The 26,900-nt window shown below is 37.5% G+C and overlaps 1 protein-coding gene across 1 annotated transcript in view; it reads left to right on the top strand.

Annotated features, from left to right (window-relative positions):
* The first annotated feature begins 1,396 nt into the window (after window positions 1-1,396).
* Window positions 1,397-26,900, top strand: part of LOC110033640 (FRIGIDA-like protein 3) — a 58,277-nt gene continuing 32,773 nt past the window's right edge. Inside the window, 3 exon segments of the mRNA XM_020737688.1 lie at window positions 1,397-1,541; window positions 14,251-15,177; window positions 15,180-15,293. Coding sequence (XP_020593347.1) covers window positions 14,262-15,177; window positions 15,180-15,293 — 1,030 coding nt within the window. The 5' untranslated portion in view covers window positions 1,397-1,541; window positions 14,251-14,261.

Raw genomic sequence — 26,900 nt, 5'->3', positions numbered from 1 at the left:
CCTTCTAGATATAGTGTTTTTACTCATATTCCTTATACTTTGGATACTGTATTGGAGCACTTACAAATACATCAGAGAGAAATACTTTCAATAAATAGTCAAATGCAAGAGAATGAGGACATTTGGGGCATTATTTGAAAAGGAAGAGTGATTATGAAGCTAGCTTTAATACCTCCCTTGTAAGTTTCCTTAAGGGCGAACAAACTATAGAGTTTTTTACATATCCTCAGTATCAAACAAAATAACCTATATTTATTTCTGAGATAATTAAATTCCTTTTTAAATATAAAGTTATAATTTATGTATCAGGAGAAATAATGAGCTATAAATTTTTTTTATCTGTTAAGTAAGTTTGAGTGAACATTTCAGTAGGTCTTGATGTAATACTAATGACAATATTTTAGGAGAATCATATGACTTTACTATCATCATATGTATTTAAATAACACAAATATTTTCTTATTGTTGATTTGCATGATTCAATGTTTTTAATATTTGTTATTTCAATTCATCAATAATAATAAAAATAGAAGACTTTATTTTGAATACTATGTTATTTTTTTCGTTCTCACTCAAACTATTTCTAATTACATGGCTCATGTCTATTTCTAAACTGATAATTTAGAGTCTGTTTGGGACAGCTGTAGCTTATTGAATAATATGTTGATAAACTGATAAAAGCTTATTGAATAATATGTTGATAAACTGATTAAAAATAATCTGCTAATAAGCTATGTGCGGTGGCTATTACAAATTTTTATTTTTTTTTGGAAAATTCAAACTGTTGCCAATAAGCTGCCACCGCACCTAGATAAAGGCGGTGTGAAAATGCTGTTTTTGCGTTTTGAAAATGCATAAGCTGTCAAAACACAATTTGCCCAAACAAGTTAGGTGCGTTTTCAAAACGCCACTACACCAAATAAGCCGTCCCAAAAGGGCCCATAGAATTCAAGAAATAACAATACTTTATTTTTACATTTTTACCAGAAATTAAAAAAAAATGCTTTGCTATCATATAAAACCTCCAAAAAAAATAGTGACAAAATTTGTTAAAAATTGATTTTAATTAATTTGACGTGCATATATGTACACATAAAACTAATAAATTATATTAAATTAGAAAAAAACGTTGTTTCATAACTGCTCTTTTTTTGATCACATGTCATTGTAAAATTGGCTAAAAAATTGGCCGCACTCAAATGAGCTAAAATAAGTTAAATTCATGCAAGTAAAATAATAAGGACCTGATAATAAAAAAATATTCTAAAACATATGGCTTTTGTTGACATAAATTAAATCAGACTCACAAAAGGTATAATTAAGGAAAAGCACGAATCTTATAGTCCACCTGTCGATCAAGAATACATTTCTTCATTTAAAGGTAGCTTTGGTGGAATTCATGTCATTCTCTCTCCGTCAGCTCTCATCTCCAATTCGATGATGTTGTCGGGTCGCTCCCACTACTGCTGCTCTAATTTGTGCGCTTTGCCGGCTCTTCTGTTCCCCTAATTTCCACGGCTGGAATTCTCTCTCGAAGCGAGGTAAGCTTGTTATTGATCTCGTTCTTCTTCCATCCTTTACCCTGATCGCTTTTTACTTACCTAGTCCAGGCGAATCCTTGCCGCGATTTGGCGGAATTAGAGCTAGGGTTTACAGTGTTTGAGTCTTGAGTTCTTTGTGTTTTCTCTGATCTGCTTGATTTTGACTTGAAAAGATGGTGCTAGTTATTTTTCTTTACTTAGGGTTTTTCTCGGTTAGCATTTTGTTTTGAGTTTTTGGGAAACTGAAGTTGTGCAGTGATACGAACATAAAGCTCTCCAGGCTTTGAAGTTCTCCCTGCGTTCTTTGTTTTAAATTGATTTAATGTGGCGCGGAATACTTAAAAGAGGTCAAAGATAGAGTAGGTGCTTGAACCTAGATCTGGACTTTGTGGGTTATGATTACTATTCTAAGTATTTTTTTTATTGCATTAGAAACATTGCTAATTTTGATAGCAGGAAATTATTTGATCAGAGAAAACGGAGGTGGTTTGGACTGCATTCCCTGTATTTATAGGCTTGATTTTTATGCGGGATCTCATTGTCAGGGAGTTTAAGCAATTTGAGCTGGTTCTTGAGTTCGTTCAAACTTATTGATGAGTTCAAGAATCAAGATTATCGAGCCTTAAGCTCAAGCTCGAGCTCAAATTATTATTTGTATTTTAAGTGAGCTTAACAGGGCTTGACTTGTTGGCACACGAGCCATCTTGTGTCCCATTTCTTCTCTGCCTAGGGTATTTAAATCAAGTTACGCAAATTTCCATTGTGACTTACCTGCGAGTACTGATGAACTAGTTCCATTGATGCCTTTTTTGGCATGCAATGAACTCTTGTCGTGGCTTGTTTAATGTGCAGCGAGTCCCATTGACGCCTCTCCATTGAGCATTGAGTTCCCATCATACTAAAATGCTTGTTCCGCGATGCCTTCTTCACTAAGCTCTCTTCTCCATTTGCAACTCTAACTGTGACTTGTGCTGATGTCTCCTTCGGCAAGCGTCTGTCACAATGTATCTACTTGTAGTCCCATTTATGAAATCTCCAACCTATTAAAAAAATGGCTTTCTCACATTCCGACCTTTGAGCTGATGAGTCGAGCTCAAGCTTGTTGTTGTTTCGATGGATTAAAGCTCAAGCTCATATTATGAGCTTGAGTGCCATTGGGCAAGAAGCCAAATTTGAGTTTATTGTGACTTTGACTTCTATTGACTTGTCTATGCCGCCGCTCTTTGGTAAGTGTAGCTTACAATATTGGATTTTTTGGTATTCTTAGAAATTGGCAATTAGTAGTTTGATTCTTATAATTGGGAGTTTTTGTATATGAGAAGAATAATTGCATATCCTTTATATGAATTTAAAATTGGATTAGGATGACTTAGCTTTATATAATTCCTATGAAGCACTTCATGAATATTACATCCAGAAAGTTTTGGATATTCTCATAACTACATGATAGTTTCTTAAAAGCAGCAATATTTGCTAGTTTTGACAATTATATTTTGGAAGTGAAATTTAGTTAACCTTTATTCATTGAAGTTCATATTTTGGACAATGTTATAAAAAGCGTTAGGAGGTTTTTAGGCAATGTGGTTGTCTAATGCCCTAGGTGTAAGGCAGCTCTAAAAAAATAATTTTATCACTTGTAAAGTCATTTTAAGTATAAAAAACATTTGTTTAAGAGTGTGGAGTGATAATGATTACATTAAATTAAGAGAAAGAAAAATTAAATTTTGAACTTATATTCTATTTCAATTTTTAATATTTGATTAATGTATTATGCTAAATATGTGCAAACTACCATAGTATACAAGATCAAAGGATAATCTAATCATCTCTACTATTTATTCTATCCTTTCCATCAATCATGCTTTATTTGTTTCCCTCCCATCTCCTCCTGTTATCTTTTCACGCCCTTCATCATATTTAAGATGTACTTCTGTAGAACTTGAAACTCTTGTTTCCACAGCTGTCCAAATTTTTTTTTTTTCAAATGCACTCCTTATTTTTAGCACCCTTGATGTTTATTTTGCTCTACGTCATGTCAACTATCACCATAAAAAAGCTAACTAAAATTTTATGATTGAAGTATCAACACTCATCACTCAACAAATGCTAGGGATGTAATCATGTGGAGTGGAGCCGAGTCGATTTAAGCATAACATGGATTAGATTTTACTTGGTCATTTTGTAAGTTGTTCAAAATTGACACTAGCTCGAGTCTCACTTTCACACTTATGCACATACTTGGCTTGTTTAAGTTTATCTATTATTGAATTTGACCTGTACTTGGGTTGACTAATTTATCAGACAATTACTTAAAATTAATACATAAGCTCATAAAAAATATTATATAAACTCTTGTGTGGTTATCATATTAATAAACAATGGTTTAAGTTTAAATGAATAACGAATTTGATAAATCTGGAATTAGTATCTTAATATTTGACACCAATTAAATAAACATAACTAATATAAAATAAAAGTTGGACTAAAAGGATCTGAGAATTGAAAATGCGGTCTCAATGAGAGTATCAACATTCAAATATTTGGATTGAACAGAAAACACAATGGTTGCTAACTATGAGCGGATGGCGTGTTAAAGTTGTGCAAATATTAGATGATGTATTTGCTCTAGGTAGGTTTAAATGAAGATGAGCTCACTTCTGATTCTCGTGCAAGTGCGTTTTGATTCCTACGTATTCAATTGAAGAAGATTTTCTTATGTGTAAGATTGAGCATCACATACTATGCTCACCAACTTATTAACTGCAAGCTGGCTGGGAAGGAGGTGCGTTCCCCTTTGAAGACACATTCATGCGGGCACCCTTCTTGCACTCTGGGCAATTGGAGTGTGGAGATTGAAAGTGATTAAAGTGGATATTGATCTGTAAAAAAATAAAAATTTAACATACATAAAGTTACCTATTATGATAAATAAATTAATTAATTTATATTAGATAAGGAAGTATTTAAAAAAACAATTTTATAATATACCAGCCACCATAGAGCCTAATACCATGCCTTTAACAAGTTTTTTAAGCTGTTTCATTTAAATCTTTGAAATTTAAGGAGGAAAATTTTACTTTTTATGCCTCATGATAGCAAAAAATAGGGAAGTATACTTTTTGTTTGATTTCTTGATTAAATATGCTGGAAAGCTCATTTCAAACCTTGTTCACATTACCAGCTGCAACATCTTAAAGCTTCATTCAAATCTTGTTTGAACTATTTTCAAGTTTTGTATTAAGGCTCTACTGATATTCAAATGTTGTTTGAAGAATGTTTTATTAAGATTCAATTATTGTTTCAACACGGTTTGAATAATTTTTAAAGAGATTTGAACAATATTTGATGAATGTTCAAATAAGATTTAAGGTTGTTTCAAATAAGACTCAAGCATGGCTCACACAAGATTCAAACATGGCTCGGACTTTGGTCGAATTTAGTTGGAATAAGATTCAAAGAAATTTCAAGTAATGTTCAATCAAAGTCCGAACAAAGTGCAAACATTATTCGCTCACTGTTTGAGCATAGTTCTAACATGATTTGAATGTGGTTTGATTCAAATTTATATTTTTACTTTCTCTTTGGAACTGTATTCTTTTGTTATGTATGCATTTTTTAAAACTATTTATTGTTGAGTGGCATAATACTATGTGGGTATAGATCTGAGGGTGTGATGGAGAAGATTGTTATGCAATTTGAGGCTTTGGTTAGGTTTTAAGGACCAAGATCGGCAGTTCTTTGGATTTTTTGATTCATCAATTATTATTGAAGATGGTTGGTGATGGTGTGAATGAGAGCTGATCCATTGTGTTTACATTGGATGCAAGGACACTACATTTATCATTTTTGAATTTTTGCTGATTATTGGGCTAGTTTTAGAGAATACCCGTATTAGGATAAATTTAATAGGATGAGCAAAAGGAGTAGACTGGTAGAAAAGTACTTGGATGCTAGCAAAAACATTAAAAATTTATACCTAAAAGGGGCATTTTTGAATGATGTCTGAAAGCCTAGGTGTTTTTTGTAGATAGCATTCTTAACCAAGACAATCACAATGCAATTTTTATTGATATACTTTGGATTGGTTGAAGATGAGGAAGCTTTTTTTAGGTACCCATGGGTTAGGATGTTGTGAGAGAGGTTATTGAGAGGGCTGAAGAGTATAGTATGGCTATTGCCCTAGCCCAATACATAGGGAGCCAATCTTTTACCATTTTATGTATAGAACTGTAGGCCGCGATGGTAGGGGGTGTCACTTTTTATTATTCTACATAAGATTGATGCACGATTAGTGGGGTTGAAAGACAAAAGAACAAGAATTACCTTATTAGGGGTTTTACAGATCTATAAAGGAGCAGGCAACGTAGATTCATGCACGATTAATCTCTTTTCTCAATTGATGAGAATTAGTTATCCTTTTTTACGTTGTTGGGTGTAAAGATTGGTTAACAAATCTTAAGAAGAAGGATATGTGAGTGCTTTGTATAGTGTGATTCCGGTAGTTGAATACTCTCAATGCTTGGTATAGTGTGATTCTGGTAGTTGAATACTCTCAGTGCATTGTTAGATAGCCATTAGAAATTTTTTTTTTACTATATTGACATTTTATTCTAGTAGTTGAATTGTCTTTACACCAGCTCCAATATCTATTTCTAAAGCATATTGTTTCTTTATATTTTATAATAAGAGAGTGAATCTTGTGCTATACAGACCTATGGATTTGACATTATGTTGGATGATTTGTTTGATTGATATTGTATGTCAGGAATCTCCACCTATAATAAGTCTAAGAGAAAGGAATCCCTTAAAAGTAACCATCATGTACATCTTTGGAAATAAGAGAGTTTTTGAAATCATGGTGAGACCAGTTTGGATCAGGGTGCGATTTATTTCGGGACAGCTATCGATGTCTCTTTTCTTTCTACGGGCTGTATGCTAGGGTTCCAAGTTGTGTTCCAACTGTTTCTTGATCTTCAAGTGGTTTTCACCCTTCCTACACCTTTTTCCCAACCTTTCCCACATGTTTCAATGTCTCTTTCTTTGTTTTTACTTGCTGCTGCCACCCTGAACAACATCCCACACTGTTGTTCTTGTTGATCGCCGTTTTCCCCTTGCTCTCGTCGATTTCTCCAGCACTTTCGTTGCTTTCTAGCTTGCTAGCCGATGCCCCTGCCACCTTCCTGAAGGTCCAAATACCTAGCCGACACCACCTCCGTGCTAGATAGTACCCTAGTTTAAGTGTTCTTGTTTTGTTGTAATTTAGATTTTCCTGTTGTTTTTTTGTAATTTCATAATTTGAAGTCAGTAATAATATTTTCTTTCCTTTAGATGTTTGTTAAATTCAGGTATCATTTGGTATCGGTACTAGCCCAATCCTTGCTCTATCCTAGGGTGACCTTTAATCCATTAAATCATAGACAAATTTTAACCTAACCTTACTTCTCGCTTTCTGATTTTAAAAAATTAGCAACCCTTTTTTTCCAACCTCATAAATTTGCCCCATACACCCTCGTTCATTTATGAAACCTAAACTCTAGTCTTGCCATCAATGAGACAAATGTCGGAAGCCGATCGGGGACGTAGCATGGAAGAGATGTAGTGAAAAATCTGCTGACTATAACAATTACTTGTTGAAATGGAGGAAGTTACATATGGATAGATCACTGTCGATCGTGATAGTGAGGTTAGAATAGGAGAGGGAATGAAATCTGAATCTCTTCCATAGGGATGATTTCAGTGAGGATGAGGATATGCCACAACGCTTAGGGACTAACTATATGAGGGGGCAAGGGATGGATTGTCTTTTGGAGGACATTGAGATATGAGAGTAAAGATAAATTATAAGATTTCGAGGGAAGAATGAGTTTTGACGATTTCCTTGAGTGGTTGGAGACAGTTAAGAGGATTTTTGAGTATAAGGAGGTGCCAACTGATAGGAGAGTGAAAGTTGCTGCCATAAAGTTGAAGAGCATCTTTTTGTGGTAGGTGAATTTGAAGAGAGTGAGATAGAGAGAAGATAAGAACAAGATCACTATTTAAGAGAAGAAGAAAGAAATAGGAGGAAGTATCTATCCCACACTACCGCCAGGACATGTTCTTGAGGCTTCATCACTTACATCAGGGAGAGTTGACAGTAGAATTGACGGTGGAGTTTGAGCAGCTCATATTGAATTGTGATCTGAGGGAGCCATAGGAGCACTATAGCCAGCAATTTTGGTGGCTTTAAGTGAGTCATTAGCTATGTCATTTAGCTGCAGCTTAATTGGTCGTTGAGTGATGTTCTTACATTGACCCTAAAGGTGGAGAAGCAGTAGAAGCAAATCAGGACTGCCGTCATTTAGACAATCATTCACGATAGGAGCTAGTAGGAATGCACCTAGGAAAGATTTGAAAATTGTCCGGAAAGGTTATATCACTGATCAAAGTGAGAAAAAGTTTGAGAGGAGCAGTGCACCCATCACAGTATCCGCAAGGAAGCATTTCAGATGTCATGGGCCAGTCACATCACCTCCACTTGCCCTACTACCGCAATCATCTTTCATTGAGTAGGGAGCCATGAAAGAAGTGGACATTATTACTGGAGGCAAAAGATAATGAAGATGTGCAGGAGTACCGGCTTCTAGCTAATGAGAGCGAAATTCTTTTGGTTCGACGGGTCCTTCAGACTGAGGCACTGATAGAGCAACAATTGATTTAACACAAACATCTTTTATATTTGTTGCACGGTAAAGAGAAATGTGTGCAATCTTATCATTGATTGAGGTAGTTGTACGAATGTGATGTCTACATAAATGATGGATAAGTTTAAGTTTCACTACTTAGAGACATTCTCAATCATACTCAATGACTTGATTGAAGAAGGGAAACATGGTTAACATTGTCAAGAGATGCCTTGTAGAGTTTTCTATTAGGGATCAGGTGTGGTATGATTATATACCCATGGACGCTTGCCACATCCTGCTGAGAATACTGTGGCAATTTGATTACAAGACTTAGTATGATGGGTTCAAGGACACTTACTCATTCATCATGGATGGAATGAGTACAATTCTACCTTCTATGAAGTCCGAGGTCATTAGTGCTCTTGTTATGAGAGGCATCGACGGGATCATTTTTGTTGATATTAAAGGATAGTGAGACAGAATAGCCTATATCAGATACAAAGCATCCATCGCAGAGAGAGTTTAAGGATATCATGATCGACAACTTATCATTAGGATTTTAAAGAGGTTCAACCTGTTTTCACTTCAGAGAATAAAAAGTCAATCTTGAGCTACTTTTAAGGGACTTGATGGAGTATGCTTGGCAGAAAATTTCGATTTAGTTCAACAACGTACCCACATGTGGTTGGACATCTAGAAATCGTTACCCACACTTTGAGAACCCTTCTCAGGTGTTTTGTGGGATAGTACATTTGTTAGTGGGATCCATCTGCTTTTAAAGATGCGGTCGAAGACCCTCCAATCTCAAGAGATTACAATATTTTTACTATCTTCAATGTAACCTACCTAACTCTATACTATGAAGAGACAAAGTTTCGATTGGTAAGGTTGAAGCTCTCTCAATCCTAGGAGACTGACTTCTGCATCTGTACCTAGATCTGTTTTGTCCAGAATTCCTAGGGGCGACCGACCCTCTTATCTCAAGGACATTTACTCATTCATCATGGATGGAAAGAGTACAATTCTACCTACTTATGAAGTCCAGGGTCATTGGTGCTCTTATTATGAGAGGCACCGACAGGGTCAGTTTTGGTGATGTTAAAAGATAGGGAGATAGAAGAGCCCATATCAGACATACAGGGCATCCATTATAGAGAGAGTTTTGTGGATATCATGATCGATAACTTATCATTAGGATTCTAAAGAGATTCAACCTGTCTTCACTTTAGAGAGTAAAGAGTCAATCTTGAGCCACTTTCGGAGGACTCGATAGAGTATGCTTGGCACGAAATTTCACTTTAGTTCAACAATGCATCCACATATGTTTGGACATATAAAGATGGTTACTTGCACTTCAAGAAACCTTCATATATGTTTTGTAGGATAGTGCGTTTAACAGTGGGTCCATGTGCTTCTAAAGATGCAGTCAAATGCCCTCCAATGTCGAGATATTACAATATTTTTGCTATCTTCAATGTAACCTGCCTAATTCTGTACTATAAGGAGACAAAAGTTTCGACAGATAAGGTCGAAGCTCTCCCCATTTTAGGAGACTGACTTCAACATCTGTACCTAGATCGGTTTTGTCCAAAATTCTTGTGGGTGTCTGACCCTCTAATCTCAAGACAAAAGTGTCGCCAACCCTCAGCCATTTGCTTACCCATAAGTCGCCTCATCTGTTCGAATTGAAAATGTTTCCGTCCATCGCTGTTGCTGCCTTCAACTATGGGGAATCCCTAGCTTGCGCCTGTCGATCCTCCTGCTTTCATCTCACGTCTATCGACTCACCTGGTAAGTTGTAAGGGTTGGTGCTGCCTCTTGATCTCCACTTTGTCTCCCCCATAGGCGACGATTCATAGGTTAAAATACCCATTTGTGTTTCCAATTATTCGCTTCATTTTCCCCCTTCGACTTCCTTGAGGAGATTGAAATGAAGCATCACAACTTTGTTGGTGTTTGGTTTTTGATGTGATTTATTTTGGGACAGTCATGCATGTCTTTGTTCCCTTTATGGGTTGTAACCTAGGGTTCTAAGTAGGGCTCCAGCTGTATCGGGCTTCAGGTAGTGTTTATTCTTCATACACGTTTCTCGCACATTCCCACATACCTTTTTCTGTTTTCCTTGATGTTGCCATCCTGAATAGCATCTCCCACCGTTGTTCTTGCTGCTCGCCGCTTTTCTCTTGTCGTTGCCTCCTCCATTGCTGTCGACATCTTCGAGCTTGCTAGCCGACCCTCTTGCCACTTTCCCTGAGGTCCAAACCCCCTAGCCGCACCACCTCCACTCAAATTCTAATCTAGCTTGAGTGTGCGTTGTTGTACTTTTAATTTTCTTTGTTGTTTTGCTATAATTTTAGATTTTGAAGCAATAATAATATTTTCTTTTCCTTAGATGTTTATTAAATTCTAGTATCCCATATGCTAATGTAAAACTTGGAAATTTTTTAATAAATTGATAGAAGTTATATTAGGATTTTATTTATTTCTTGTTATTTCATATTTATGTATCTTATCTACCCAATTCATACACTCATTCTCCCCATTTTTCATTATAGTGATTAGGGGCACCCTCTCGAACTTCGAGCTATACTAATAAACGACGGTTCCTTATTCTAATTGATGAACACACTAGAATGTCTTGGGTTTATGTATTGAAAGATAAATTTGAAGTTGGTGTCATATTGAAATATTCCACTCCATTCTAACCCAATTCAAAAGCAATTTCAAGTCTTTCGGTCTGACAGTGGTCTTGAGTATTTTAACTCTATATTAGGAGAATTCTTTATTGTTAGTAGGGGCATTCTCCGTCATGGTTCCTTTACTGATATCCCTCAACAAAACGGGACAACCGAGTAGAACAATAGACACCTTCTCGAAGAGCTATACTAATAAACTAATGTTTCTTATTCTAATTGATGAACACACTAGAATGTTTTGAGTTTATGTATTAAAAGATAAATTCGAAGGTGGTGTCATATTGAAATATTTCCACTCCATTCTAACCCAATTCAAAAACAGTTTCAAGTCCTTCGGTCCGACAGTGGTCTTGAGTATTTTAACTCTATATTAGGATAATTCTTTATTGTTAGTAGGGGCATTCTCCATCATAGTTCCTGTACTGATATCCCTCAACAAAATGGGAGAACCGAGTAGAACAATAGACACGTTCTCGAAGTTGCTCTTTCTATTATGTTTCAAACAAATATTTCTCGGATATCTGCTATCTACCTTTATCAATAGAGTTCCCACAAAAATCCATAACATTTAAATCCCATTACCAACCAATTTGTTTTTTTTTGTTAGTTTCCAAAAAATCTTGGGTGCACGATGTTTGTTCGAAACACAGCCCCGATGCTTAGTAAACTTGATCCCCGCTCAATTAAATGTATCTTCCTCGGCTATTCCGCCAGTCAAAACTGTTATCTGTGTTTGATCCTACCACAAATAAAATTTATGTTAAAATTTATGTTAGTGTTGGCGACTTAGTGTTGGCGACTTTTTTTTTTTTTGAAAAGGTCCCTTTCTTCTCTAACGCTGTCTCAAGTGAGGGGGAGATTGATTTTTGGACTTATTCCTTTTCTGACTCTGGTGGATTTTTTCTCTACTCCTACAATCATTGTTCTCGGTGCACCTTCGACACCGCTGGATTTGCCACTGGGCCAACACCACCACCACTTCCTTTCGGTGTTTATACTCGTCGTACTGAATCCTTTGTTGAGACTCCTAATTCCTCTACCATCGAGTCTGCTGCCCCGCTTCAGGTCTTAGAGTTCGCTTTAGCTGACGTTCTCGTTACAACGTTCTCTCCACTTACGAAGGTCACTCTTGATCCGAATGAAGATTTGAATCTCGCTATTGAGTTACGCAAACAGGTAAGGCCATGCACACTTCACCCTCTTCAATCCATGGAGAAATGTCTTGTTCCACAACCTATCTTTGTCTTACAAAGCATTTAACACATCTTTGTCTTACAAAGCACTTGATTGTTTATAGTTATACAAATATTGCATGTGTAGACTTATTTCACAATAATGTAGGTATATATATTTATTCAAACATGATTGAATGATTCTATAACCATTATTATTTCAACGTTCATTTGTAAATTTGTATAGCACTTTATTGTATATGATTATGTTGTAAATATTGTTGTTTTAATTCTTTTTTGTTCAGTTCTATGGTCTTAGATGTTGTGATTACTTTCTAATATGATGTAGCTGTTCTAATATGTTGTAGCTTTAGCATTATTCTATATTATGAAATGGATATTGGATTGAAGTTTACTTTATTATAGCTATTGGTTGGTTTACGCTTTTTTAATCTGTCTGATATTTTGCAGCGCCATAGCTATTATATTATCCTTTAATAAACCATAGTATGCTTCTGGCAACACACTCTATTATAGTTGTTGTAGGTAAACCCTATTTGAATCATATTTGAATAATGTTTGAACTTTGATTCAACTTTATTCTAACCATGAAAACCCTGTTTGATTTTGAACTTCTTTGGAACTAGTTTGCAGCCTTTGTTCGAATCCTGTTTGATCCTTGTTCAAACTCTGTTTGATCAGGATTCAAATATGGCGTGTTTGAAACTTGATTGAGTATTGTTCAAGGTTTGAACAAATTTTTAACCTGATTGAAACCTTGTTTTGAACCTTAATTGAACCTATGTCATTCGAGGTAAATTTAAATAATTAGTCCACAGTCAAAGCGAGGGTATTCAGTTCAAAATGGATTTTGGCCATATTTCACTATGAATAAAAGCAATGGGTCGTCTATTTATCTAATTTTTACTATTATGCGACATGTAAAGTGAAATTTCATTTTTCAAATGCTTCCATGAAAAATGAATATGGAATGATGCTCATCTAGCTTCTTCTGTGGTCTGAAGTGATTTTTTCCCTTTGTTTTGGCTTCTGTTTCATTTATGAACTCATTCAGAGATTTTGGGAATTGCATTGAAATTTAAGACTTGATACTGGAAAATGTCAAATAATGTTATTTTTTTACTAAAAATACTGGTAAATGAAGTAATTAACAAGCATTATAGTTGATTCGATAACTCAGATCCTTATGAATAGCAATTGATAAAAAATGTGGGTATAAACTTTTAATTTATGCTATGAACCTTACATTTACTTGATATTGTGACATGCCACTGACAAAATTTCAGAAACCTTCCCTACTTAATTTCACTTGATCTTCAAGTTCATTTTGTTGTTTTTTTTCCTCGTTGTTCTAACTGATCAAATTTATGACATCAAGCATGCTCCTGAAAACATTTTATGTGGGTATTTTAAATTTCATATGAGTACTTATGGGATCTTCATTTGCTTGTCTATCTTATTATTATTATTTTTTGCCCCACTTCTTATTTGGTTACCGTAGACGGGTTCTTGTTGAAGGCCTTAGGGTGGCTGTTTGGAATGGCCAGATTTTATCAAAGCGAACTATTGTGGCTGGAGCCTTTTTTTCTGACAGATGCATACTAAATCAAATATGCAACTTTCTTGTACCCGTGTTTCAGCAGTCACAGACATAAAAATTATCCCAAGCTTTTTTATTACTCTGCATAAAGTGTGCTCTTTTGGCATGAAATATTATGGTTATTCATTCCACCTTGTAATGATTCTGGCAGTCATTGGGGCGGCAAAAATTGCTGAGATTCTTGTTCTCTTCAATAGACTGCGTTCATTTTTATTCTTTTTTTTAAGAAGCATGCCATACGGTGTTGAAGTGGCTATATGAAAGCAGCATATACTTTAGGATTATGAAAGTTTAGGTTGGAAACCTGAGGCACGTGCAATTGTGTAAATGGCAGCATTAGCAATGAATCATATGTGCACATCAGTTCTGTCAGAACATGTTTGCAGCTGATACTGAAGTTCGACTAGTGTCTTGTTTTATGTTTTGTTGAGGTCATTACGCTCTTAGATTTTTTTGATGTTTTCCTTTTTGTTACCTTCAAAATTCATTTGGTATCTAGTATTGCTTGTGCTCAGATTGAATGGTAGTTTATATGGTTAATTTGTTTTCCCAACGCAGGGCTTACTTTAATGGCTGACACACAATTTGTTACTTCACTAATTGATTCTACGACCTCGAAGTTACAACAACTTAAGAAAGTATTTACTGAACTTGAAAGCCATGGTACTGTTACTTTGAATTTGAAATGGAAGGAGCTGGAACAACATTTTCATGGGCTTGAAAAGTCGCTGAAAAAAAGATCGGATGAGTTGGAAAGCAAGGAAAACGACTATTTGAATAAAGTAACAGAGACTGAAAAAATGCTAGAAAGGAGAGAAGCTGTGGTTGTAGCCAAGGAACAAGCCGCACTAGAGAGGCTGCAAGAGAAACGAGATGCTGCTCTGTCTACCTTATTTGAAAAATATCGGAACTATCCACCAGCATTAGTTGATTTTACTCCAACTAATAGTTCTCCCGAGAGCAGTGTTGAAGATGGATCAGATATTACAGTTATTAAATCTGATTTATATGATGAAGCAACTGGGGAAAGTAATTACTTAGATGAAAAACCTCATTCACTGCTGGCAGAATTGTGTGAGAAGATGGATGTAGAACAGCTCCACAAGTTCATTTCGGACAATCGAAAGAATCTTGCCTCAATTCGTGAAGAGATCCCAATTTCGTTAAAAGCTGCGAGTAATCCATTTAGCCTGGTGTTGGATTCCTTGAAGAACTTCTATTCAGGAGAAATTCTAGGATCAGACGGAAAGAAGGATGCTGGCCTTCTGGGCTTACGCAGAACTTGCCTTATGCTGATGGAATCTCTAAGTTCTTTAATAATGAATTCTGAGACGCTTTCTAATGGGCAAAAGCTCACGGATGAAATTAAAGAGCGAGCAAAGGCAGTTGCTAACTATTGGAAGCCAAAGTTAGATAGCCTTGACATTTATGCAAGTAGTGGCAACTCATTAGAAGCTCATGCACTTCTTCAACTTTTGGTCACGTTGATATTTATTCAGATTTCCCTGAGAATGAGATATGCAAATTGATTCCAGCTGTTTCTAGACGTCGCAGAACTGTTGACCTGTGCCGGTCACTTGGTTTTTTACCAAAAATGCCAGGTTTTGATTTTTTCCCCCACAAGTTTATAACATTTTTTACCAGATGTACTACTAATTACAAGTTTCTTGTTATATAGGTGATGTAGGCTGCTGTAGGGTCTAGGATTTGCTGGTTTAAATCTATAATGATATTCACAAAATCATACAAACAGATAAGTTAATAGAAGTTTATCTAGAAATAATTGATTTTTTTTTTTATAATCACAAAATCCTCTTCAATTTATTTCTGAAGTAATCTGAAAATGAAGAGTCTGCTAGTGAGCTACTGAAGCTGTTGAAATCCTCAATAGATAAGCTATAGGATTACTCCTAATACAGGACAAGCCAAAATAAGCGTAGAATAATAAATCAGACAAATAGATTTTCTGGATAACTCCAAACCAACGCAACTCTTATACTCTTTGCTGCAAAGAACTAAAACAACATCACCTTGCTACAAAGTTAGAGCATAATTCTACTTCAGGAATAGTGTTCTGGTTGTACATTTGTTCTCCCACAAAGCTCCTACATGATACCTGCATGGAACCCCCCAAAAAAAAAGAAAAAAAGAAAAAGAGAAGAAAAGAACAAAACTTATAAATGAATGATATTCTCATGACCAACAAAATAGAAAAACATCTTCAAGTTTTGTTAATGTGTTAAGAGCAGCATTGCGGGGGCGGTGCCACACGGCACTGCACTTTGTGGCATTTGGCCCTGTTTCTTCAAAAAAATGTGATGGGAAGCTACATTTTTTAACATAAATTTTTTCTGCAGCTGTTTCATGACTGCTTCAAACAGCTGCAGATTCTAAGATAATGTAACCCATTCTCATATTAGGAAATATTGAACATGTTTTATTTAATGAAAGCAAAGAAATAAAAATTTATGATGATGTAAATATACAGGAACCATTGTCTTAATTTGTTTTCTTCTATCACACACCTTACACGTTTGAAAACTGCAAGTCTTGAGATTTAGATTAATTTTGTTAGGCCTAGAAAAATTCAGCTTAACACAAAATTGTCATTTCTTATAGCTTATGGTGCTAGATTTAGGTAACCCATGGAGGCGTTGGATGTAAATAGAAGTAGACAAAGAAAAGAAGAATGCAATTTATCTTTTAATTTTCAAATGCATCAAAAAGTTGAGAAGTAGAAGGATTCTCAAACAGTGTATAAAAAGAATTAGCTTCCAAAACCCAATAAAAATTGTGCACCAAAAGTTTTGTGATAATTTGGACTTCTTTTGAATAAAGATCTTTCAAAAGACATTAGAAAGAATCACGAAATCTGCTAGACATCTTGCTAGCTGCTGAAGATCATTAAAATGAAGTATTTAGGCTACCATAAAAGAAAAATATGCATGGCCATCATATCACTCTTTTGCCAAAGAACCAAAGATCCACATGAATCGGAGTAATAATAATGAAGATTAGCAAAAATGAGTTGAAAATATTATGTTAAGCGACAGAAGTCGCAGCACATTAATACACTTGGCTTGACAAGTTGAACTCTTGTGAATTTTTAAATCAATGTTCTTTCAATAGATTTCGGCATAGCTATCGGATTCCTTGTAGAAATATCCATGAATTATCATGTGTGTATCTGTTTTGTCCCTTTATTAAGATTTCATCGGCCAAGGTTGAATTGTGCAGTGTGGCATTTGTACTTATTTCAAAATTCAACATTTCAAACTCTAGCAATTACCACTTTAAGATAGCTGAATAATATTTCTAAGTATGCACTAATTGAATTTTTAATTATATTAATTTGTTACTCACTAAACACATAGATTGAAGCAACATTTTTAACAATTAAATTACAAACCAAATAGGGAACATATCATATAAATGTTGAGATATGATATACAACGTATTTAAATTAATAACAGGAGTTTTTAGGTATTTGCCTTTATATAGTTTATTACACTTACCTGGGGCTGGGAACGGAGGCCGGCTGAGCCGACCTACCCTGTCTAGCCCTGTTAGATCAGCTAACCCACAGATGGGATAGGCCTTACCTCCACATGATTCCCCCTTACCTTTTCGTGTTTCCTCCTATTGCCCTTCCTTTTCCATTACTATTCTTTCTAGTTTTTGCCTTTTGTATTCTTGCCTTTTCAAATTTCTTTTTTATTCTAATTATTACATATTTCTAATTACTAATCTATATTATATATGGGTGGTGATTGTTTAGGTTAGGGTTGGTTGATTTGCTTTCTAAATTCAGAGTTCTCCGCCGGCTTGTTCCTCTTTCGAGGGTTGTATCAGACGACATGAATGTGCTCCGACTGTAACTCATTTGATGTGGTGATTATCTCCACCATTCTGTCGTTCTTGCACTCACTTGTTCCATTATATGCTCCCAGAAGTGCCGTTGCCTCCATTCCTCGCTTCCAGAGATCGCTACCTCCTTACTACGTTTCCCAGAAAATCCGTAGTCATCATCTGCACGCTCGATTTGCCGCTATCCAATTCCCGTGACTTTAAAATTGCCTCAGTCGCTTGCAGAGCCTCTAGTCCGCCACAGAGTTCACCTATGAGACCAGACTACTGCAGGTTCTCTTTCCTACCATCCCAGGGTGTCGCGGTTCCCTCCTCCAGGCTTCACCTACAATCGGCTTCCTCCTGCAGCTCCAGTCGGCTGCCGCCTCTCATCCCCCACTTCTAGACAAACCATCGACCACTTCAAAACCCCCTGTAGTCAGCAATCTGCTGCAGTTCTTCTTTGGACTCTCCTAACAACCACCCGCAGCTGTTGTCTGCCACCTCACCACCCAGCTGCCTCTCCTTCTAGCAGCCACCCGCGCTTGTTGCTGCCCTCCACCTCCAACATCCACCAACATTTGCTGCTCCCTTCGTCGACAGACACCAATCGCGCCTAGCTCCTCGCCGAAATTTCTCGAATACCCTCAGTGTCGCCGCAGATTGTGCTAGTTTTGTCTTTATTTTGTTTTTCTTTATTGCTTTGAGTCTCAATTTTACCCTTCATTATTTATTTAATAAAATATGTCTGTAGTTGTGGGTTTAGTTAACTCTATCATTTGATATTAGATCTAGCATAACCCTAGTCATATCCTATACTTTCTGAGAGTATGCCACATTTTTTCTTCTCTCCCCCATTCTTTCTTTTGCTTCCCTCTTTCTTTTTTTTCTTTACTTCCAATCTTTTCATTTTTTTTCTTTTTCTCTTTTACGTTTTTTTTGCAGGTCTCAAATTTTCAACCATTCCCTCGAGGAGACACTTACTAAACCCTACTTGAGATGATATATAACGGGAGATCCGTCATCTGCAACAGAGATTAGTAGAGATGGATGATGGAACCAAGGTAAAATTAACTTTGACTGCTATCAAGTAACTCGAAGGGGCGACTGGGATGTATATCTGAACACGTTCATAGAGAAGACACTGGCGATGAAGAATATCGATCGCGCTATTTCAGAATTCAATACGAGGGGAGGCAATGAGAGGAGCCCACATCTGTGAGGCTCAAGGTCTTTGACATCAAAGTGGATCTGTCAGAGTTTGATGGAGTCATGGATCCAGATGGTTTTGTCAATTGACTACATGTGGAGTGAATTTTTGAATATAAAGACGTGCCAAAGGATACACAAGTACAAGTAAAGTTGGCCGCCATTAAGTTGAAAAAGAGCGTCTCCTTGTGGTGGGAGAATTTATAAAGGAAAAGGAAGAGAGAAAGCCATGATAAAATTTCCAAGTGGTGGGAGAATTTGAGGAAAGAACTGCTGAAATAATATCTACCACCTTACTACCGCCAAGACATGTTTTTTAGGAGCGAGATCCTTCAGTGGAGGAATTCAACACACAATTTGATCAATTGCATATGAAGTGTGAACTGATCGAGTCAGAGGTGCAGGAGATCGCATGATATTTGGGGGCCTGAAGCCCCTATTAGCAACTTGGTACAACTATAACCTCAGGGGTCACTTTGGGATGCTCAAACATTGGCTTTAAAGGTTGAAAGGCAAAAAAAAGCATATCTAGCAACAAACATTCTTCAAGCAACAATCCTCATTCAGGCCATCACCAGCAACGACAACTACAACTAAGCCTACTTCAGGAGGAGCAGGAAAGGCTGTACCAGGAGCAGAAAGTGACAAGAGCTAGCCTAGTGGGAAGAAGCCATAATAGGGTAGTTTTTCGGTGTTACCGTTACAGCTACATGATTGATAAGATAATAGGCAATCATGATTGTGCCGCTATAGAAATTTTAAGGCACAATCATGTCAAATGTTGTAGTTTGAGAAACATCATGTTAACAAGTCTTTTTTGTACTATGATATATTATTTTGTTGGGATGCATAAAGAGAAGTTTTTGATGAATAATATCATTATTATAGCAAAAGATTTGAGATTGAGTGTAAATAAATTCAAGTGCGTTGTCAGCATGCAAGTTTGATTAATGTTGAGAGGTAGATCTTTTTTCTTTTTAATAGCTTTGAAATATTTGAGGTCTTCAAACCAACTATTTGAGTCAATAGACTCAAGTAGCACTAGAATAATTATTAATAAATGTGAAAATATATATGAATTTAAGGTACTTTGGACCATACTAGAACTTAAATTTCCAAGTGGACGATATCGATAGGATGATGTCAACTAGTATGAGAGGAAGGAAAGGACACATGATTCTGTTTACTCAAATTACCATCAAATCAATCATATTTGCAGTTTAAACTTGATATAAATGTTAATGATATGGAGTAGTGGTGGAAGAGAAGATATGAGTATGAATTGCTAGGTAGTAAATTTAATTGCTTCACTGGATGCATTAAACATTTTTCTTGAATTAAGGTTCTAAAAACACAATGCGAGGGCTAAGTGATTAGTACAATTATGAGTTGTGATAAGATAGTGAAGATAATTATTTGAATGTAGCTTGTGGAACGGTACAACATGCTTTAATGATGAAGATTTTGAGTAATGTGTATGTCCCTATCTAGAAAGGGAAGATGGTGGCCATGATCAATAATAATAGAGGGAGATTATAGATGACATATAGAAGAAGAATCACCTTAATTTTAAACCCAGGACATATCGTTAAAGGCTGTTGTGGCATATCAAGAGGATGAGACTTCATAAGAGATAAAGATAGGTGATTGTTATTATTGAAGAATACATTCATACTTTTATCAAGGAATTGTTGCTGATTTAGAAGCGGAGGCACAAGGGTTCAAAGTATATGTTGAGCATGCATTATAGTGGACAAAGAGTTGAATAGTGATGATGGGAAGTGTGGCCACAATGAGGACAAAGCTATTTGGGCCATGATCAAGGCCATTGCTAGTCCTCTTACCACACCCCATTTTCCATTTAAATAGTCACCAAAGCTAATTGATCCATAGTCGGAGATGAATATCTTGAGAATTCAATTGCTTGAAGAATTCAGACTTGGAGGAACAAGACTTCAAAATATTTGTTGAACATGCATTATAGTGGAGGAAGCTTTGAAATTCATTTAGAAAGGATGATTAGTGTGTCCGCAAGGAGGACAAATCTATTTGGGTCACAACCATGGCCATTCTTTTTCTTGTTAATACGTTTTATTCTTCTTTTTAATAGTCACAAGCTAATTGATTTGGAATCAAAGGATAAATGGTTGGATAGTTCAGTGGCTTGAAGAATTCAATATCGAGAGCTGTTCAAAATTAGGTAATATTGAGCTAGTTACTAATGCGGGCACCTGAGAGGCGCGATACACATGGATGAGTTCGATCTTAGGCTTCAATGGAAGTGTAGCCCTCAGTTGTATTGGGACACAATCCTAGTTATCTAGGGCTATTTATTTGTTTTGTTGGTGTCTAGGGTTAGTTTTTTTTTGTTGTAGTTTGTATCAGGAAAACCATAAGCGTCTCCTCTCTTCTAAGGTTGTATCCAAGGGTTCTGAGTGGTGCCCTGATTGTATCGCAGTTTTGAGGTGGTTTTTATCCTCTTCTATCATTCCCTCATTTTCTCGTACATCGTTCCCACTTCACCCTTGCCATCGCCCCTTGCTACTGCCCCCGGTTGTTTTCCCTCAAACCCACTGCCTTCTAGCAATTCCAGCCCCTCCAGGTTGTTTTTGCCTCTCGGGACCGCTCTCCCATTTTGTCCTTACTGTTCGTTGCCTTCCCCTTATTGCTGCCACAATTCCAATTGCCTTCACCATCCCTTCCAACTTGCCAACAGACCCCTCTCGCCTCTGTGCGGATCCGCGCCCCTGGCCAACTCCACCTCTACCGTAGATCCATCCTGGTTATAGTGTGTTGTTGTTTTGTTGCAATTTTAGATTCCCACATTGTTATGTCTTAATTTTTAATTAGAATTCAATAATAATGTTTGCTTTCTGTTGGATGTTTGTTAAATCCTCGTATCCTCGTACAACCCTAATTCCATCCTAAGATTACCAAAATCCCCCAACACCTAACTCAAACTCCACTCAAAATCATTCTCCCTTGCTGATTTATTCAAACCAGCCACCCAAAAGTAAAGTTTAAATTAATCCCTACACTCTCTTTCATCCCCCCAAACCTGAACCATAGCTATGCCACTGAGGAGATAAGTTCTAGAAGCAACTGATGAACTTAGCATGGAAGAGATGTAACGAGAAATCCGTCGTCGCCAACTTCAACAAAGACTTGCTAAAATTGAGGAAGGGACTTATGGCGAGATGACTATCGACCGTGATAGTGAGATTCAACGAGGAGAGGGAGGAAAATCTGAACCCCTTCCATTGGGATTATTTCAGTGAAAGGAGGATATGCTTAGATGCATTTGAATTCAATATCAGAAGAAGCCGACGGATGGAGTGATTTTTGTAGTACAGAGCATGGGATTGTAGGAAAATTTTTTATTGGATTTCGAGATACGAATAAATCCGGATGACTTCATTGAGTAGTTGCAAACTATTGAAAGAATTTATTGAATATAAGGAGGTGTCAGCTGATAAGAGAATGATGCTTGCTGCCATAAAACTAAAAGAGCGTCTCTTTGTGGTGAGAGAATCCGAAGAGAGAGTATAGAGAATGTAAGAACATGATCACTACTTGAGAGAGAAGATGAAGAAAAAAATGTAGAAGAAGCACTTACTCCCACATTACTGCCAGAATATGTTCTTAAAGCTTCACCACCTACATGATATAAAGAGTTGTCAGTGGAGGAGTTCCCAATATTTTTTGAGTAGCTCATGCTGAAATATGAGCTGATATAGCCAAATGTGTGCATTGTAGTCATATATTTGGGAGATATGAAGCCTACTATCATGAATGTTGTCCAGCTACAACTTTATTGGTCATTTGGTGATGTTTAGAACTTGGTGCTGAAGGTAGAGAGACAACAAAAATAGAGCAGACACCCACACCTTCATTCAGACTGCCACCCACAGCTGGAGGTATCAGCAGGAGCACGCCTAAGGAAGGTGTGAAGACTAATCATGGGAATGACAGAGCTAATCAGGGTGGGAAGATGCCTTAGAAGTGTAGCCAAACCAACACAGTTGTCATGGATATGGACATCCCCTCCAGTTGCCTTATTGACAGAGTTGTTTCCTTCACCAAGCATAGTGTAGTGGAGGAAGTGAGCGAGTATGTGACAGATGAGTTTGGTGAGGAGTATCAGCTCCATGGAGATAAGGGTGGGATGTTGGTTGTGAGGAGCCTCTGTAGACTGAACCAAAGAATGATTACTATTGGTTAAGATATAACATCTTTCACTGAGAGGGTAAGTATGCAACCTTATTATTGATGGAGGGAATTGTGAGAATATGGTTTCTAATTTTATGGTGAAAAGCTGGAACTGGCTCAGAAGCATTCTCAACTCTATTCTCTAACCTGGTTGAACATGGGAATGAGATACGCGTGGATTAGCAATGTGTGGTAGAGTTCTCTATTAGGATAAGGTGTGGTGTGATGTTGTGTCCATGTATGACTTTCACATTATATTGGGAAGATTGTGGCAATTTGATCGTAGTACTCAGCTTGATGGATTCAATAACACCTACTCATTTACGAAGTAAGGAAAACACATTTCTTTTGCCCATTATTAAATCTGGATGAGCTGACGCTTATGTTGTAGAGGAGACAATGGTCCAATGTGTCACCTTTCTTCAGGTAGTGTGAGAGGCCCTAGTGACAATGACCTTAGTATTCCTAGAGTGATTGGATGTTGAGCTACTAGAGATGATACAACCACTAATAGACGACTTTCAGGATGTGACGACTGACATCTTACTTAAGAGATACTGCAGTTAGAGACATTTAGCATGTTATAAACTTTATCCATGTATCAATGTTACCTAATAGGCCCACTTACAGATTGAGACCAGTTGAGTATGAGTTGCAATGACTGGTGCAAGATCTTATTTCTAAAGTTTTGTCAAGGGAGAGCACCAGTCCATGTGTTGTTCCTGCTTTGATGGCCCTTAAGAAGGATGGTTGATGGAGAATGTGTATTGATATGCGAGCTTTCACTAAGATCACCATCAAATACATATTTCCTACACCTCGCCTGCATGATTTATTGGATCAATTGCATGAAGATATCATCTTTTCCAAGATTTACCTATACAGTGGATGTCACTTGATCAGAATGTGGCCAGGGGATGACTATGAGGCTACATTCAAGACCCGAGATGGGTTGTATGAATAGACAGTTAGCCTTTTGGAATGTTCAATGCAATAGCACTTACATGAGACTACTACATCAGGTGTTCATGGCTCACATTAGAAAGTTCGTAGTTGTGTACTTTGATGATATCCTAGTCTACAACTGACCTATGGATCACTTAGAGCATCTGAGGAGGGTCTTCTAGGTTCTTTGGTTGGATAAGCTCTATGCCCACCTGAAGAAGTGTTACTTCCTAACGACACATGTATGTTTTTTTGGGTTTTATTATATCTGGTACATACATTAAGATAGACGCTATGAAGATAGAGGCTATTGTGAGTTGGACACCTCCACGATCCTTTACAGAGTTAAGGAAATTTTTGAGGCTGAGATGCATTTATTGGAGATTCGTTAGGAGCTTTAACACCATTACAACTCTCCTGACAAAGCTGTTGAAAGGAGAGAAGTTTCAGTGAACTGAACCAGTATTGGCCAGCTTTGATGTCCTGAAGAATGTGACTCAGACCTCAGTGTTAGTTCTGCCATATTCAGACCAGTTGTTCGAGATGTAATGTGACGTGTCTAATGTGGGGTTTGGAACACTGTTCAACCAAGGAGGGCACCTCAGCCTTCTTCAGTGAGAAGTTGAGTGACCCTAGGAGGAAGTATTCGACATATGATAAGAAGTTCTATGTTATAGTGAGAGCTTATAATTGTTGACTCACTACCTGTTGATAGGTGAGTTCTCCTTATTGACAGATCATGAGGCTCTGAGGTTCTTGAACTATCAGAGCAAGCTGAAGGGCGGACATATTTCCTGGGTTAAGTTCCTAGCTTCATTTCAGCTTGTGCTCAAGCACAAGGCAGGAGTCAAAATAGAGTAGTAGATGCATTGAGGTGTCATCACTTGCTGATCAGTTCCATGCAAGTTAGAGTTGCAGGATTCGAGGCGGTGAGCCAGTTGTACAAGGCAGAGGACTTTAAAGAGATTTGAGATTAGTGCAGGAGGGGCTGACAGGACAGTATTAGATCCAATGGTTGTCTATTTGTTTAGAACCGGTTGTGTGTTTCTTGAGGTTCACTAAGAGATGGGGGATTAGCAAATTTTTTTGGAAGAAACAAGACCCTCCCACTTGAGAGAGTATTTTTTTGGCCTGGGTTAACGAGGGATGTAAAGAGGTATGTCAGACAGTGCAGAGTTTGTCACCTGACAAAAATCAGGGGGCAAAATATATGAATATACACACCATTACCAGTACCAAGTGGCTCTATGGTTGGATGTTAGTATAGATTTCATTGTGGATTTTCCTAGGCACAATTGAACAAGGATTCTGTGATGGTATTGATTTCCAGCTTTTTGAAGATGACCCATGTTCTATCTTGACACAGAACACTTGATGTCTCACATGTAGTTGACTTGTATTTCCGAGAGATAATGTGAGTGCATGCGAAGCTTGGGACCATTACTTATGATAAGGTTGTGAAGTTCATGGGTCACTTTTGGAGGACCTTATGGGAGAAATTTGATACTAAGCTTTGGTTCAACTCAACAACTTGCCTGCAGACAGATGATTAGACAGAGGCGGTAAACATGAGATTGGGAAATCTTTTGAGGCGCTTTATTGGAAATAACATTAAAATGTGGGATTTGATTATAGCCCAAGCTGAATTTTCTTACAATAGGTCCACGAGTCAGACTACAGGGCATACTCTCTTTGAAATTGTGTATGGGCGAGCTCACTCACCCCACTTGAGTTGGTATCAATTCTTCATGATACTGAGGCTAGAGTGCATGTGATTTAGAGGCAACATGAGGAGGTTGGGAAAGAGATAACCAAATGGAACCACAAGTACCGGGTGCAAGCTAATAAAACCAAGAAGAATGTGATTTTTCAGGTTGGAGATCTACTGTGGATCAGAGTGAAGGAGAGGTTTCTTATGGGATCTTTTGGGAAATTCAAAACCAGAGCACATGGACTTTTTAAGATCCCCAAGAAGCAGCATGATAACACACCTACCAAATTGACTTGCTAGGGGACTAAAACATTTCTGCTACCACGCAGCCTACTTGAGTCCATATTATGAAGAGACAAAAGGGTCGACGGATGAGGTCGAAGCTTCTCAACCATGAGAGATGGATGTAGGAGTCTGAGGCGCCTCGCGCCTTAGACTGCGCCGGGACTGATTCAGTCTAGGCTTTTGAGGGATCGTCTGATACTCCAAGGTTTTCAAGTGCAACTCATCGGAGTGGGACCCACTCCTAGTTATTTATGACTTTATTTGTTTTTGTTGGTCTCTAGGATTATTTTTTTTTATTATGGTTTGTATCAGGTCAATTTCCAGCATCTCCTTCTATCTAGGGTTGTATCCATGAGTTTCGAATGATACTCTAGTTCTATCTCGGTCCTGAGATGGTGTGTGTATTCTCTTCTACCCTTTCCCCACTCTCTCATACGTGGTTCCTCCTTCACCCTTGTTGTCATCCCGTGTTGTCGCCACTTGGAAAACAACCAAGTTGTTCTCCCTCGACCCCATTGCCCTCCAGCTATTTTGCCCCCTCTAGTTTGCTACCGCCTCCCAGGATCACCCTCCCATTGTTGCCCTCACTGCATGCCACCTTTCCCTTGCTGTCTTTACCTTCCCCATAGCAACCACCCCTTCCAACATGCCATCTCACTGTTGACCTCATTTTTAGTGAGGTCTGGTCTTCCTCTTAGGGTTTAGGATCTAGCCTTAGGGATCTCCCTTTGACTATCTTAGAACCTTAGAAGTGGTGCCCGCCTCGTTTTAATTCGACCTATTTCCGTCCTCTTTTGTGGTTCCAAGTGTGTGGTATCGACTTCTAGCATTTAGAAGGGTGAAACCAACATGAGGAAACCCAAAAGGGATCCCTATAGGACCTTTTTGAGCCTTAGGGTGGCCTTCTGCACAATTCACACTCCTGCGCGCACCAGCTTCGCGATTCGGAGAGTCGACGCGTCCGATTGCTGCAATTCGCATTGACTGCACCGTTATTTGTCGG

The sequence above is a fragment of the Phalaenopsis equestris genome, unplaced genomic scaffold (assembly GCF_001263595.1).
Source record: "Phalaenopsis equestris unplaced genomic scaffold, ASM126359v1 Scaffold001243, whole genome shotgun sequence".
NCBI classification, from domain to species: domain Eukaryota; kingdom Viridiplantae; phylum Streptophyta; class Magnoliopsida; order Asparagales; family Orchidaceae; genus Phalaenopsis; species Phalaenopsis equestris.
This window is presented reverse-complemented; position numbering and strand designations above follow the sequence as displayed.